The following is a 14,930-nucleotide window of genomic DNA, read 5'->3' as shown; positions in this document are numbered from 1 at the left end:
ACCTAGAATCTGGGAGAGAGACGTCTTGGGATATCCTGCCGTAGCTCTGTTTTAATCAGTTGAGAATGACTGATTTGACTTCAAATCCTGGCCAGCACATCTGGTTAAGTTGTTTTTAAAGTGGATGTGCCTGTACTCTTTAAATCCCCCTGTGCTAAGTGCTTTGGAACCAGAGCTCAGTTATTTAAAACAGTTTAAGTTTATTTATTTATTTTGAGAGAGACAGAGATAGCACAAGCAGGGGAGGGGCAGAGAGAGTGGGAGAGAGAGAATCCTAAACAGGCTCTGTGCTGCCAGCACAGAACCTGACACGGGGCTGGAACTCACAAAACTGTGAGATCATGACCTGACCTGAGCCAAAACCAAGAGTCAGACACTCAACTGACTGAGCCAAGCAGGCTTTCCAGAGCTCAGTTATTTTAGATGCTACAGTCAAACCAGCACAGCCAGAAGTAGATATTCAGAGTGAGGTTTTTTTGTACATACTCTTTAGACTTGTTCTGTATCACTGTGTCGTGTTCTATTTTTTTTAAGATAATTGTAATTTTTTTTAATGTTTATTTATTTTTGAGACAGAGACCAAGTGTGAGCTGGGATGGGGCAGAGAGAGGGAGACACAGAATCTGAAGCAGGCTCCAGGCTCTGAGCTGTCAGCACAGAGCCTGATGTGGGATTCCAACTCACAAACCACGAATCATGACCTGAGCCAAAATCAGACGCTCAACTGACTGAGCCACCCAGGCAGGTGCCCCTCACTGTGTCATGTTCTGAAGATCCCAGGGTACCTGTTTGCAACCAAAGACTATAGGCACTAACATTCTAGACTTTATGTAGGTTAATCTCCAGTGTTGGATATTAATGAAATGATTTCAGGCAGATGAAGCCTTTGGTCAATATCTACTTCAAATCCCGGCCAGCACATCTGGTTAAGAATGCCTAACAAGCTTTGGAGAGCATGTGTGGAGATGCGGGAGGAGGGGTGTCACTCTGAGTAGAATTCAGCACAAAGGTCTAGTGAGTTACCCTCTGACTAACTTAGACGGAACACGGGAGAACAGTTGTGCTCGTTATAAAGCTGACTGTTGTCTGTTGTTAAGAGCAGGCCAGCAGTTGACCTTCTCCCCCAGGTGAGCCAGTGGTTTGGTCAAGTTCCTTGTGTTACTGCCCCTCTGATAGTGCTACTGAAGTCAGAGAAAGATTCGATAAAGGTACAAATGGGAAAAAGCCATGGAAAGATCCTCACATCCCTGTCTCTCATTCTGACCAGCATTTCTGGGCTTCTGCTACTTTCTCCAACAATCCAGTGGATGCCTTTGGATAACAGCTAATGTCGTCTAGAGTCTTGCTTTCAGATATGTCAGGACTTCAGACTGAGGCACCTGGGTGGCTCAGTCAGTTAAGCATCTGACTCTTGATTGGGACTCAGGTCGTGATCCCAGGGTCATGAGATGGAACCCTGAATTGGGCTTCACACTGGGTGGTGTGGAGCCTGCTTAAGATTCTCTCTCTCTCCTCTTCCCCCTTCCCACCCTTCTCTGCTGGTGCACACACATAGGCTCTCTCTCACTCTCAAAAAAAAAAAAAATTCAGATTAACCTCTGGGAGCAAAACGTAGTCTAACAAATAGTACTTCTTTTAGTGTCAATAACTGTACCCCCTTAATCCTTTAAGATGCCTTAAGGAAATAACATGGCATAAATAAGTAATAATATTCTCTTTTAAATTATAAATTCCCAAAGAGAACTTTATTAAAAAAAGACAACTAGAAGCTAAATGCAGTTATGCATGTACACAGCGGGCCATAACACCCACATACATCCATCAGACGCCAGCTAGCCCACCATTTCTAGACAGATCAGGTTCTGTAACATGAGGGAGTTCCTGGTCCTCACACAGTAGATGGCTCTGAGTATGGAGCACACCTACTGCTGACCCCCTCCTTGCACAGAGAAGACAGGGTGAGTTCAAATTTTTTCAAAGGACAAAAACCTATTATACAATGTACATAGCCCTAACATTATACTTGGATGCTGGAGAATGAGACTGAATTTCCTAATAAAGTCAGCGTTTTCAAGGAATGTTTCTTAGCAAGGGACAGAGTTTCACTTAAGCTAAAACAGGATCATCTTTCACAATAATGAACCAATAGAACCTAACTGAATTAACTTGGGAGAAGCCAATGCCTCATGATGGATATTAGCTTAAGCCAGCTAGCAAATCATTCAGTGTATTCTCTTTATCTGGCTGATACAGGCCGACACATTAAGTCAGATGACACGAAGGCCCAGAAGCACTCATTGGGTCTAATAAGATTTCCATTGTTCCCTCTGCTGTCTCAGCAGCTCTAAACGTTTCACTCGCGAACTATTAAATAATGAAGAAACAAATGCTTTCTCTCTTTCTTCTCTTTACTCCTCAGTGTTGAGAGCCTCATCCTTTACCACATTTTCCCCCTCCCCCCTTCAGAAAACCTGAAGATGGGGAGGATTCAGGTTTCACTGCCACACTCAGCCCTCAACCCTGCATCAGCTCAAGGCTCCCGTGAGCTGCCTAAATGGCAGAGGATAGAAATCTGTGTGACGCCATAGCTTAGAACGAGAGAGCTGCCCTGGGAGTAGTGGTAACATTTGGGGAAGGAAACATAACAATACTTTCACAGACGTGAGTCACGTCTCATTTCCTTTACAAATGCAACGTGAGGTCCTGCTATAATCACTGTCCTATTTAATTTTCCACTATTGAATAGAAATACATTGGAAATACAGTTGAGAACAATTTAATAAGTAGGTCACATTCAAATAAAGTTTCTATAGTTCTGACAGATTTTAAGTGAAAAAAATTTTTTTCACTCCAAAATTATTCTTGTAGCAATAATTCACTGAGGGCTTGCTGTGTATGGATGAGCCTTTGACTGGTGTGTACATGTGGGATGTGAAAGATGTTGACACGTTTGGGGAAGTTTGGAGGAGCAGATAATGAATAATGTTGATTTCTTGAATAGTTGGGCGATGTTTGGATTTTGATATGAAACAAATTAGAAAGTCGACGTGGATTTTCCAGAGGACTATAACACAATGGCAGCAGTGTTTGGAGATGATTCTGGCAACAGTAGGGGAGAAACAGGAGTGGAAAATGGTGTTGTCCTAAATGCTGTCTTTCTTCTTCGTCACGGGAAACTAGAAATGATAGAGCTAGAAGACTCTTGAAGGTACCCAAGTATGAGCTAATAGGATCTTGTCAAAGGCAGCTGTAAGCTAAGAAGACTTTTGCCTAGAGATCAGTGAGAACTTCGAAGAAACAAATTAAAGCAGAATCCTGAAGACCGCAGGAGAGAATATAAACCAAACCAAAAAACGGTCTCTTTAAAGATATTGGCGTTTTAGAAAATGTTTGCCTTTTGTGACTGTGTCATTTCCTGTCACGATTTGCATACTTGAGTCTTTGATGCCACCAGAGATCCTATCTGTATTCAGCAAGTACCGGAATCACTGTGTGACATATGGCAGGTGCTGGGCATGCGGAGCCCTCTAGTGGCACCCAGCCTGGAAGAGGCGCAAAGATCCAGAGCGGCGCCAACCACACGAGGCCAGTGTGTACTGTACAAGGGAGCCTCCCAAGTTCAGAAGGGAAATCTCAGAAAGGCTTCACCGAGAGCAGGCAAAACATCCCTGGAAGGGAAAAGCCTAAGCAGGTTTGGACAGGCAGATGGAGTGGGAATGCCGTACCTCTTTACGGTGTGTAAACGGTGGGCTGTTAGACCCCGTGGCATGAGGAAACCCAGTTAGAATGTGTGCAGCCAGGTTTGGGGGCACTGTTTTGACAGATGAAGACTGAATATCCTTTTGTAATCCAAGCTCAGTATTCTCAGTTGAAGTCAAGTCCAGTTCCAAATGCAGCGATTCCGTTTGCACCCAAGGGTGCACTCTGCTTTCATCCCAGTAGGCATACTTCAGAAACACCCTAAATGACCCTTCCACCCATACATTTTCTGCTCTGCCTTCCAGCATATGATTGCAGACACTGTCCGGACCCTGAGGCACTGCAGGACTAACCAGTTTGGTGAGTAATTGAAGTTGGCCAGGGAATGTAAATTCACCCTACATTGGTACAGACTGTGACCTTATCACAAGTATTTGGTGGTAAGAAACTGAAACAGATTATAAAGTCTTATATGCATTTACTATATTCTTTCTTAGTTTCACTGCATATTTGGGATGCAAAGGAAAACAAGATATGGCGTTTGTTTTTATCCTCTCTTGGCAGCAAGTTTACACTGTACAGAGTGACTTGCGATGAGCAAAGCCCCCTGCCCCCACACCCCTGAGCCTGAAAGTCTGTTTGCTTGCCCCTTGGCTCAGAATTACCAGTGGGTTTATCAGGGGTGACCCTGTCCCTAAACTTCTTGCTTAGAGCCTTCCTGGAATTGGAATATGGTTTGTAAAAGTGCCTGAAGCAGCCTTCCAGAATCTTTACTCCTCTCCAACAAAAACTTCCTGTCCGGAGCTGCCTTTCACTGAATAGGTATTTTTCTGAGCACTTTTGTGGATTCCCTGCTGAGATTAACATAAGTAGGAATATTTGTTCCTTTTTAAACCTCAGGCATAATTTACACCATGTTTAAATAGCGTTAAAACATTGCAGGAAGGAAGGAAATCAGCTTTATTGAGTCCAAGGAGCATTCACACGGGCAGTGGCATCCTGATACCAGTATTGGTGACTGGTGCATGGAGATCATTAACCCTGTGGTGCAGAGCGGAAAACTGAGACTCAGAGAGTTAACCCATTCAGCCATTATTCAGACCAAGCCTGCCTGACTTCCTGACCCATACTCTTTTCTTTGCCTTGTGCAGATTCTATAGATATAAAGGGCAGTAAAGAAAAAAAAAAATAGAAAGTTGAGTTCAGTAATTATAAATCAATCAAAGCTGACCACTAAATAAAACTTGCTTTATATATCCTCCTTGTAAAATAATTTTTTCAACAATACGGAAGTATGTATAAAGTACAAAGATCAAAGTCCTACTCCCTAAGGATTAGTGCATATTCTTAAGAAAGTTTTTTCTGTTTGGCTAGTTTTGGCTGGCAGTATTGTCCCCTACAGAGCAACGGAACTTCTGTATGAATTACAAAGTTTGTGCTTGAAAGGGAGAGTTATAAATACAGGACCTAAGTTTTTTTTTTTTTAAATGTTTATTTATTTTGAGAGAGAGAGAGAGAGGGAGAGCATGAACAAGGGAGGGACAGAGAATCCCAAGCAGGTTCCATGTCGTCAGAGCAGAGCCCTGTGAGGGGCTCAGTCTCACGAACCATGAGATCATGACCTGAGCCAAAATCAAGAATCAGACACTCAACCAACTGAACCATGCAGGCACCCCAGGACCTAAGGTTTTAAAATATTTACATCACTTACTACCACCTGATATGTGCTTATGTATTTCTCCATTAGGAACACAAGTACAGTACGCTTATAGTGATAATATTGTCACGGAGATTCATTCAGATGTGCAAGCATAATGCTGCTGAGTATTGAGTTCATATTTCTCTCATCTACCTTTGCTTCCCAAGTATTTATGCACACTCACCCAATTCTAAGATATTGGTCTCACTGACCAGGAGACTCTGCAAGTGTGGACAGGAAGGTTATACTGGCCTGGTGGCCTTAACACTGTCTTGAACCTCTCATCACTAGAGAGTAAGTCCTCGTAACACAAAGCATAACTCTTTGTGTTCTATTAATCAAGCCACTTAAAAATTATGAAGTTCTGGGGAGTCTGGGTGGCTCAGTTGGTTGAATGTCTGACTGTTGATTTCAGCACAGGTCATGATCCCAGGTTTGTGGGATCAGGGCCCGCATCGGGCTCTGTGCAGAGCATGGAGCCTGCTTGAGATTCTCTCTCCCTCTCCCTCTGCTTCTATCCCACTCATGCTGTCTCTCTCTAAAATAAAATATAAAAAGGGGCCCCTGGGTGGCTCAGTCCGTTAAGCATCCAACTTCTGCTCAGGTCATGATCTTGTGGTTCATGGGTTCAAGCTCTGCGTCAGACTCTGTGCTGACAGCTCTGAGCCTGGAGCCTGTTTCAGATTCTGTGTCTCCCTCTCTCTCTCTGCCCCTCCCTTGCTCGCTTGCTCACTCTCTCAAAAATAAACATTAAAACATATATATGTGTGTATATATATATACGTGTGTGTGTGTGTATATATATATATATATATATATATATATACACTTTTTTTTTTTTAATTTGGAAGTGCCATGCAGATGTCACTTGTCATGGTTGGAACCACTCATTCTGCCATCTTCTTAAGGTTAAAAAATTAACAAAAAAATTATCTTTGTACGATTATGTTTTCGAAACCAATATTTACTAAGCCAAAAGCAGTCTCTCAGTGTCTTACAGAGAAGGTGTTCTAGAATAATAAAACTTTTTGGTCACTTCCAAACAAGTGGGATGGTAAAAACTTAAATTCCTGGTATTTTTGCCTTTTGAAACCAGGAAGCCTTATTTGCTATTAAACCTAAGAATTACAAGCCACCCATGACATGCAAGCCTTAAGTTATAAAACACATTTGTCAGAGAGGAGGAAAAAATGGATTTCACCAAGAGAAGAAATTGCTGCATTGAAATGCTTAGCTTCCTTTGGTCCCCTCTACTCAAGCTGAACCCTGCTGTTCCCATCCGAAATTCGGTGAAGCAAGAGGATGTGACGTCACCATCTCTCACATTGACATTGTCCCTCTATAGCAGTTTAGCCAGGCTCCCAATGCCTTGAGGTTTGGGGGTATTTTTTTTTTTTTATTGTGTTTGTTTTTGCCTATGGGAAGTGGGCTTGCCCCGTTGTCCAGGCTACTTTATCAGGCTCATCAGACTTGTCACCAGCATGGCACATATGTGTTCACAGGGCACTAAAAGCTTCATGTGGCCCTTCAGTTTTGTAACCACCCTGGATTTGGGAGTGGAAAACCACCTTGCCTTGTCCTTTGCTGGGTAGATGTTAGCCCAGCCGCATGCTTCTGGAACTTGTTTGCCTGTTAAGTATACCTTAAGTTCAGTTCTGTGATATCTGTTCATTCAAATGCTTCCTTAATTTTTTTACTTTTTCAAAAACTAAGGACACCAAAGAATTATACAAATTCTAAAAACAAACCATTTTGTCTGTGCACTGACCAGATTAGCAGTGGTTTCTGACAATTCCAGACTGAGATATAAGAGCCAGTGAAAGCTATTTAAATGGCAGTTGCTGTGACATGGGACCTCAGACATGGACTCAGGAATCACATAGTCTGGCTGCCGGACCTGTTCTGCCACTCCCTTGCTGTGTGTCTGTGCTGATTCCCACTCTGTAGTGGTCACTAAATACTAGATAACATTAGGTAATAAATGTTATATAAACGTTAATACAACAAATACCTTTGTAGTCTAATGACCTGACCTGAGGCCCTGGTCTGAGCTGGAGAAGTATCTCCACTGTTAGGATAAAGATCCCCTCTCTGGGATGCTGACTAATAAGAATCCCCCTGCTAGATTTACTCTAAGCCTTAATGAGAGATGTCACTGGTATTCAGAAATAGCACTTCTGCACAAATAAGATAGAAACGGAGAGGGAAACAAACCATAAAAGACTCTGAAATACAGAGAACAAACTGAGGGTGGCTGGTGGGATGTTGGGGGCAGGGGGAAGGGCTAAAGGGGTGAACGGCATTAGGGAGGACGCTGGTTGGGATGAGCACTGGGTCTTATACATAAGTGACGAATCACTAAATTCTATGCCTGAAAAAAATTGTATACTTAAAAAAAAGAGAGAAAGAAGTAGCATTTCTGCTCTCATGAGACTTTTTTCTTCCAAAAACCAGGAGGTGACATGTCTCCAAAGGAACACCAAGAGTTAAAATCCTACGTTAACCACCTGTATGTCATTGACAGCCAGCAGGCCCTGTTTGAGTTGTCACACAGGATCGAGCCTCGGGTGTGAGCCCCAGCAGCCCACCGCCTCGCCTCCCCTGTAACTTGCAGCACTTTGAGCTATGGGAATGTCAGTGCTGAGCACGTTGCTTTCCTGTGAGAAAAGAAGTTGCTGAGTTTTATCAGTATATCCTAAGACACCCACCGGAAAGCCCAGCAAAGCGTGTTCAGGAAGTTGATGTCAGCCACCAGACATGGGGAGAGGCCTCTCCTAGCTGCTCTCAGAATGAGAAGGCAAAGAAAGCATCAGAAGCATTCTTGAAATGGAGAAGTCTGGTTTCTTATGACTGCATTGTTGATCCAACCCAGTTTTCAACTTGAGATGTGCCCGCGTCAAGACGAGAGCGTGTTTTGTCCTACAGTGACCCAATATTTCAGTACGAGTGTGCGCAAAACGGGAGTTTTATGTTGCCTGGTGACAGATTACTGTTTATAGGCTGTCAAAGAAGCAGCTCATCTGAACACCTAAAGACAGTGATGGCATCTCTAGATTTCCAGGGAGAAGGAGTGGCCGCTGTCAGTACAAACTGTGACATCACCAAAAGCCACTTGTGTCTAGGAAATTAGAACCGCAGCTGGCATCCATGCTCTGATTTCCAAAAGGGAAATGTCAAGGCATGCATTTCTTTGCATCCACAATCATTTATCAATGTAGGCTTGCAGGTGAAATTCGTTTCTGCACAACCGATTTGCAACTATAGGCCAGTTAGAGTACGTTGCTTTACCAGTAAGGAAAAATAGTAATCTTTAAGAAGTGGACTCATTGCTCAGTTTCTGGAGATTTTCTTTACGTGTGCAAGAAGATTCACATTTCTTACGGGAACAATACGATTTTTGAAAAAGCACAGCGCCTGATAGATTATAGGCACTCAGTAACTGTTTATCCAGGGAACAGAGTCCCAGAGGTCTACATTCTTGTGCCTGGCGATGCCCTAGTGTTTTGCATCCTCCAGCAGGCTCCTTTGCCCACAGCAGAGAATGGTAACAGCCAACACAGGGAGGTGAAGTGGGATTTGGTGTGTGAAGCACTTAGCACTCCCTAGAGAAGAGCAAGGTATTTAGTACTGACTGCCTATCTCTCAGCAAATGCCAAGAACCCCCAAAATACTCAAATGTCTGATTATGTTGCACACTTCAAAGTCCTGCAGTCCACTCCTAATCAAGGCCCAGAGCTCTTCTGTAATTTGTCTTTTTCCCCCAGAGTCTCAGAGTCTTCGAGTCTACTTTTTATTCCCATTTTTAGAGAAGGGGGCTCCTACAGCAGAGAAAACCTCATGCTATTCTCAAGAACTGGTTAGAGAATTTCCCCCGAGCTTAAAATGAACAAAAAAAGCCTGTGGGCATTGCTGAAATACAAGGGCCCTCCTTCATGAATTCAGTCCATTCATCTTCTACACGTGTGAGTTCTCTCCTGCCTGTTCATCTCTCGGGTGTCTGCACAGAACTGCTTCCTTCTGGCCCATTAACACCTTATTACTGTGGGTATCCAATGCTTTCTGATACCCTGTTAGCAGTGCTGTTTCCTGAACCACACTGAGCTTGAGAGAGTGCTGGAAGGTACCATGTGGAGGAAATTTTGGGTAGGACTTTCAAAGAGATTTGGTCTGTCCCAGCACGTGTAAACTTCAATCCTGAAAACTAACAGAGTTTTACAGAAAGGGACCATCCAGGGATGGTCCACTCAAAGAAAAGCTCCAGGCTACTGGGAATGGACAGAGACCCACTGGAGGAGACCAGAGCCATCAGGACTAGGAAAAACCGGTTCGTCTCATGGCTGATCAAACACTGGAGAAGCTCTCCCCTTGGCAGTTATTGGGGACAGCATGGGCGTACAGCACAAGCCCATGTTCTCACCTTTTCTCTGTGCTGGGGAGGATCATTTGGTCAGTCTAATTATGTAAGGCCATTTTGACATTGTCTCCACGTTTTACAATTTAAGTGTCTGTTCACAGGAGATCTCCATTACTCCAACCAGAACATGACCTCTCAAGGACTAATTTTCAGTGGAGAACTATTTCAACATAGCACCTGCTGCTTAGATCCCAATCCAAATATGTACACAACCAAATGAATCCATACGTACATCACGTTTAAACTCATTCTGATGGTGTAGTCAGTATTCCACATGTCATGGGTAGAAACAAGCCAGGAACCATGTGGGGCTCGCCCAGTCTCCTCCAGCCATGGCCATGTGGCTCTCAGGGCAGCAAAGGGAAGGGAGGGTTTGGTTTAGTTTACATTTGCTTTTTCATTCCTGTCTCCCGAATGTCAGAATCTCCAAATCTTTGTGAAATTGAACAACCGTCTCCAGAGATTTCCCAAGTATCAGCAACTCAAAAGTTTCAGAAGCCCTGTGAAGACGTAAATCAGGAACTCAAGAATTGACGACAGAACTGGGAATGGCTTTAGCTCCGCATGAAACTTTCCTGAACAAAGCTGAGCCGTCTGGCCGTGAGGCTCCCTGTGACTAGGGATTCCCTTTCCAAACATTCGCCAAGGTCTCTTTGAAATAGATTTTGTTCTGGCTAGAAGGGTGGACCAAGATGTCGAAGCTCCTTTCCCACTCTTAGAGTGTTGCGATTCCATAAAATCTCCATTCACTCTGAAAATCTCTAATCTGCCAACTTCCTCAGTAAGTGGTGCCCCAGCACTTCTCAGTGGGTCCTTTCTGCTACGGCACCACCCTCAGGCAGTCCTGTGGGCTCATGGATTCGTCCGCATCCCGGCAAACCGGCCCTGCTTACAAGGTAGCACAGGACCAGTTTTGTGGGCAAAACTGCAACCTTCCTGAAAATTTTTTTCATACATATTTCCAGATGCTCCAAAGGCTACAGTGTTTTAAGTTCACTTTTTGTTATCATCTGTACAATTGCCAAATGGTTACAGTGCTAAGTATTATGACCCACGTTCACTTTATTTTAGTATCATTAATTCTGTTTAGATTAATGCATTTCCCTAGACCCGTATCCACAGGCAAGTTGGGTGGAGCGTGCATTGAATTCAGAATAATGAGGATAAAGGAAAAAGCCAGCCGTCCCAGTTGGCAGGCAGAAGGAGTTGCATCCTGTAGGCTAGCCTCTGGGTAGAGAGAGACAGTTGCAGGGAAGAGGGGGTTGGTGATTTCTGATCCCCGGAGCTGGGCTTCACCGCTGCCCCAGTCCCAGCCCCTTTGGCTCGTTATGGCTGTCACATCGCAGATTTCAAACCTCGTATTCTGAAATGGCACAGCTGATCCAAGCTGCTCAAGAAACTAGACAGAAACATTAAAAAGGGGGAAGATCAGGTCAACTGCAGTTATCTAACACGGCGTTCTTTTTAAATGCTTCAAAGACATGTCCTTAAAATTTCAGCCTGCTCATTAATGAGCGGGCCATTGTGCTTAAAAGTAGTAGGGGGAAGAAAAGTTTTTAAAAATTGCCAAAAAGTTAGATGAAAATGTACTACTGTATAAAGCAAAGCTGTATATACTAAACGTTTTTTAGCAGAGGAATATTTATTTGCATAGCCTATTTATTGTATTCGTATTACACGGTTATTAAATACTGGGATGAAATTGATGCCCTGTAGCAAGGACTCTTGCCTTTTAATGTGTCATTAATTAGGACTGCTGTGACATTGTCAGCTTGCGTTAACAATTAGAAGATAGAAAACCCACAATCAGGGTGTCTACCTAACTTCTCAGGGACTACACTTCGTAGTTTTCCACCATTATAAGAGCTGGTAAATATGAAACATTTGTGGAATTACCAGAATTGCCATTAACAGTATTTTCTTTCTCCCATGTCACGCTTTCTGCTTCTGTATATAGGACTGTGCTGTGTATTTATCGAAGCTAGTAAGCAATAATTTATATGTAAAAAATGGCCAAGCAATATAAGGTGAACACTTCTATAAGTCACTGTTACCTTATCTTGTATTTTCAAGTGTTTTTTTTTTTAAACTGCTTTTCCAAATATAAGATTATGTTAAAGATACTGTTGATGCCTCATAGCTTCTTGCTGTGTCTGTGATGTTCGTGGGTTCCATAGCCTATGTCTGGCAGCATGTTCTCACTGTGTGGAACTCATTTGCTCACCGAGAGAGCTACAGGCAGGTGAAGGGATTTCCAGGCAGCCTCTGAAGCTCTGAATCACTTATGCTGCCCCTGAGCCGTTGGAGAACCCAAGGACCCTGGGTAGGAAATCACATCAGGATTCTCCGATTCTGTCCTCCCCGCCCCCCCACCATACTCAACTGGGATCAGCAACTCTGCCTTATCAGCCCAGATACTGAGGGATGCTCACGGCCCTGGCGGCAGTGCTCTAGGTCTCAAAGGGAGGCCCTGACCCCACAAGAGGTGCGGGCAGGATGGTAAAGCACAGGGTAATACTGATGTGCCCCGAAACTGGAAAAACTAGACCACGTCATTGTTCAAAATCTCTACCCCTTCTTATGGGAGGATCACACATCCTGCTCATTGATGTCAAGCCTGGTTTTTGGCATGTGGTAATTAATCCCTTCCCGCAAGAGGATTGTATATCTCACCATGTTGAACTCAGGAGTGGTCAAATGTCCTGCTGCGTCCAGTGAAAAATGGGGAGAAGTGCAGCTTGTAAACTAAAGCTTTACAAGGGAGCGGGTGCTGGCATGTCACTTCTGCCACAAGGCCTACAATGTTCCGGGAAAAGGTGTTTCCATCCACCTGAGTCTCCAGCTTGGGAAGGACGCGGAACATCATCATTAGAAGCCACAGGTATTTGGGGCTGTTACCTCAGAAGAATTTAGCCTAAGCTAATAAAGTCTCCCAAGGCGCTTCTTTCTTGATAAACTGCCCTTTCCCTCAGTCCGTGTGGGCAGTAGTATTGGCTTTGCAGAGTACCTGATGGATGAAGCTACCTGTTGTCACACACCCATGAAAAGACCTTGTCTTTATATGGGAAAAGGTAAAGACCGGAAGATTTTTTCAGGCTCTTGTCACCCAGAAGTGGCAGTTCTGAGTGACAAGGGAAAATGAGAGGTGACAGCATAGGCACTGCCTCTGAGAGAACCAGGGAGCAGAGAGAGGAAGACCACTGGGTTGTAGGGCCTGTGTCCTCATCTATAATCACTTCCTCTGTGGGGCAGGCCTACATCTGGAGCAAAGCAGCAGAGGAAGGGAGAACGGAAGCCCCAGGCTCCAGCTTCAGAAGGGAACAGAAGAAAGCCAAATTCCCGTTGCTCCAGATAGTTGGGAAATTCTCTTTACCAGGATCGCCCATACTGGGAAGAGGAACAAGCCTCCTGTTCAAATTAGCAAACTTTTTTTTCAAGATTCCTATTTATTTATTTATTTATTTTTGGGAGAGTGCGGGTGGGGAGGGGCTGGGGGAGGGGCAGAGAGAGGGAGAAAGAGGATCCAAGGTGGGCTCTGTGCTGATAGCAGAGAGCCCAACGCAGGGTTTGAACTCACAAACCACAAGATTGTGACCTGGGCTAAAGTCGGACTCTCAACCGACTGAGCCACCCAGGTGCCCCCAAATTAGCAAACTTTAGAATGAAATTTCTTTTTTTTTTTTTTTTTCAACATTTATTTATTTTTGGGACAGAGAGAGACAGAGCATGAACGGGGGAGGGGCAGAGAGAGAGGGAGACACAGAATCGGAAGCAGGCTCCAGGCTCTGAGCCATCAGCCCAGAGCCTGACGCGGGGCTCAAACTCACGGACCGCGAGATCGTGACCTGGCTGAAGTCGGACGCTTAACCGACTGCGCCACCCAGGCGCCCCTAGAATGAAATTTCTGGTCTTGGTCCTAGTGTGCTAGCTACAAAGTCCTATTTTAGGGACTGGGAGAGAGCTCCATGGCTAGTTTGGTTCTCCTCTGAGATCTTACGGATCCCCACTTGAGCTGCCCAGTGTGTTTGTTTTCCATTTACTACTTGAAACAAACAAGATTCCTAAAGCTTTAGACTTGCTAATGTTCTTTAGTAAAGTATTCCTGTTCAAGAAGGCATTGCAGTTATCTCTTAGCCGAGAGCAGTCAGTCTGCATCCTTTCCCAGCACAAGAAAGGCACACCCAATAAGCAAGACAGAGGCACTATCAGAAGCATGAAGTCCCTCCTGGGGATACGAGCTGAGATCCCTCCTCCAGCCACACCCAGGGTCCAACTGCACCTTTCAATTTTCTCTTTCTTAAAAAAGTTTTTCTTATTTTTTTTTTAAGTTTATTTGTTTTGAGAGAGAGACAGAGCAAGCATGGGAGGGGCAGAGAAAGAGGGAGAGAGAGCATCCCAAGCAGGCTCCACACTGTCAGTGAGGAGCCTGATGCGGGGCTCAAATTCAATGAAATGTGAGATCAAGACCTGAGCTGAAATTAAAGGTCAGACGCTTAACTGACTGAGCCCCCCAGGTGTGCCCTCCATTTTGTTTCTCTTACAGGGACTTGATGTTTGCTCAGGAGGGACTTGACCTACTCCTCAGCCCTGCTGTGGCTCTTGATTATGCCTCTCCCCTGGCTGGAGAATCTTCCAGAGGTTGGGTTAGGGTTCCCTGTGGTTATTTTTCAGGGAACCTCACCACAGCAGCCCCATAGTAAGGTCGGCAGCCACTTCGGAGCCCTTGGCTTTGCCCCAACCTGGAGTTAAAGGAACTTCCGGGCCCTCCTCGAATGGCGCTTCCACTCCAGGGTGAGATCAGGCAGGGAGAGCATGGGAATGTTCTAAGCCCTTCCCTGCTGGCTAACCACACCACCTCACCGTTTATTTCCTGCCAGAACTACACCATGCTGCAGGACTTCTCAGTGGGGCTGGGCATTTTCCCCTAGAAGAGAAGAACTAGCCTACCTGTGGTCGACTTGCTCCCAAGATCCAGGGCTATTTCTAACATCCCCAGGTTTCCAACATGGAAGTGGGGAGGGTGGAAAGGCGAGGCGCCCCTCACTGGATTGCACTTCTCCCCAGGAAGACCCATGGGCAGTCCCGGCCTTGGGGTCTTGCTTGTCTGAGCTGCTATCC

The 14,930-nt window shown here is 44.7% G+C and overlaps 1 protein-coding gene across 1 annotated transcript in view; it reads left to right on the top strand.

Annotated features, from left to right (window-relative positions):
* RAPGEF5 (Rap guanine nucleotide exchange factor 5) overlaps positions 1 to 11,935 on the top strand; it is a 226,888-nt gene extending 214,953 nt beyond the window's left edge. Inside the window, exons 25-26 of the mRNA XM_043589070.1 lie at positions 4,005 to 4,059; positions 7,853 to 11,935. Coding sequence (XP_043445005.1) covers positions 4,005 to 4,059; positions 7,853 to 7,971 — 174 coding nt within the window. The 3' untranslated portion in view covers positions 7,972 to 11,935. The remainder of the gene's footprint in view (positions 1 to 4,004; positions 4,060 to 7,852) is intronic.
* Positions 11,936 to 14,930: the final 2,995 nt, after the last annotated feature.

This window comes from Prionailurus bengalensis, chromosome A2 (assembly GCF_016509475.1).
Source record: "Prionailurus bengalensis isolate Pbe53 chromosome A2, Fcat_Pben_1.1_paternal_pri, whole genome shotgun sequence".
NCBI classification, from domain to species: domain Eukaryota; kingdom Metazoa; phylum Chordata; class Mammalia; order Carnivora; family Felidae; genus Prionailurus; species Prionailurus bengalensis.
This window is presented reverse-complemented; position numbering and strand designations above follow the sequence as displayed.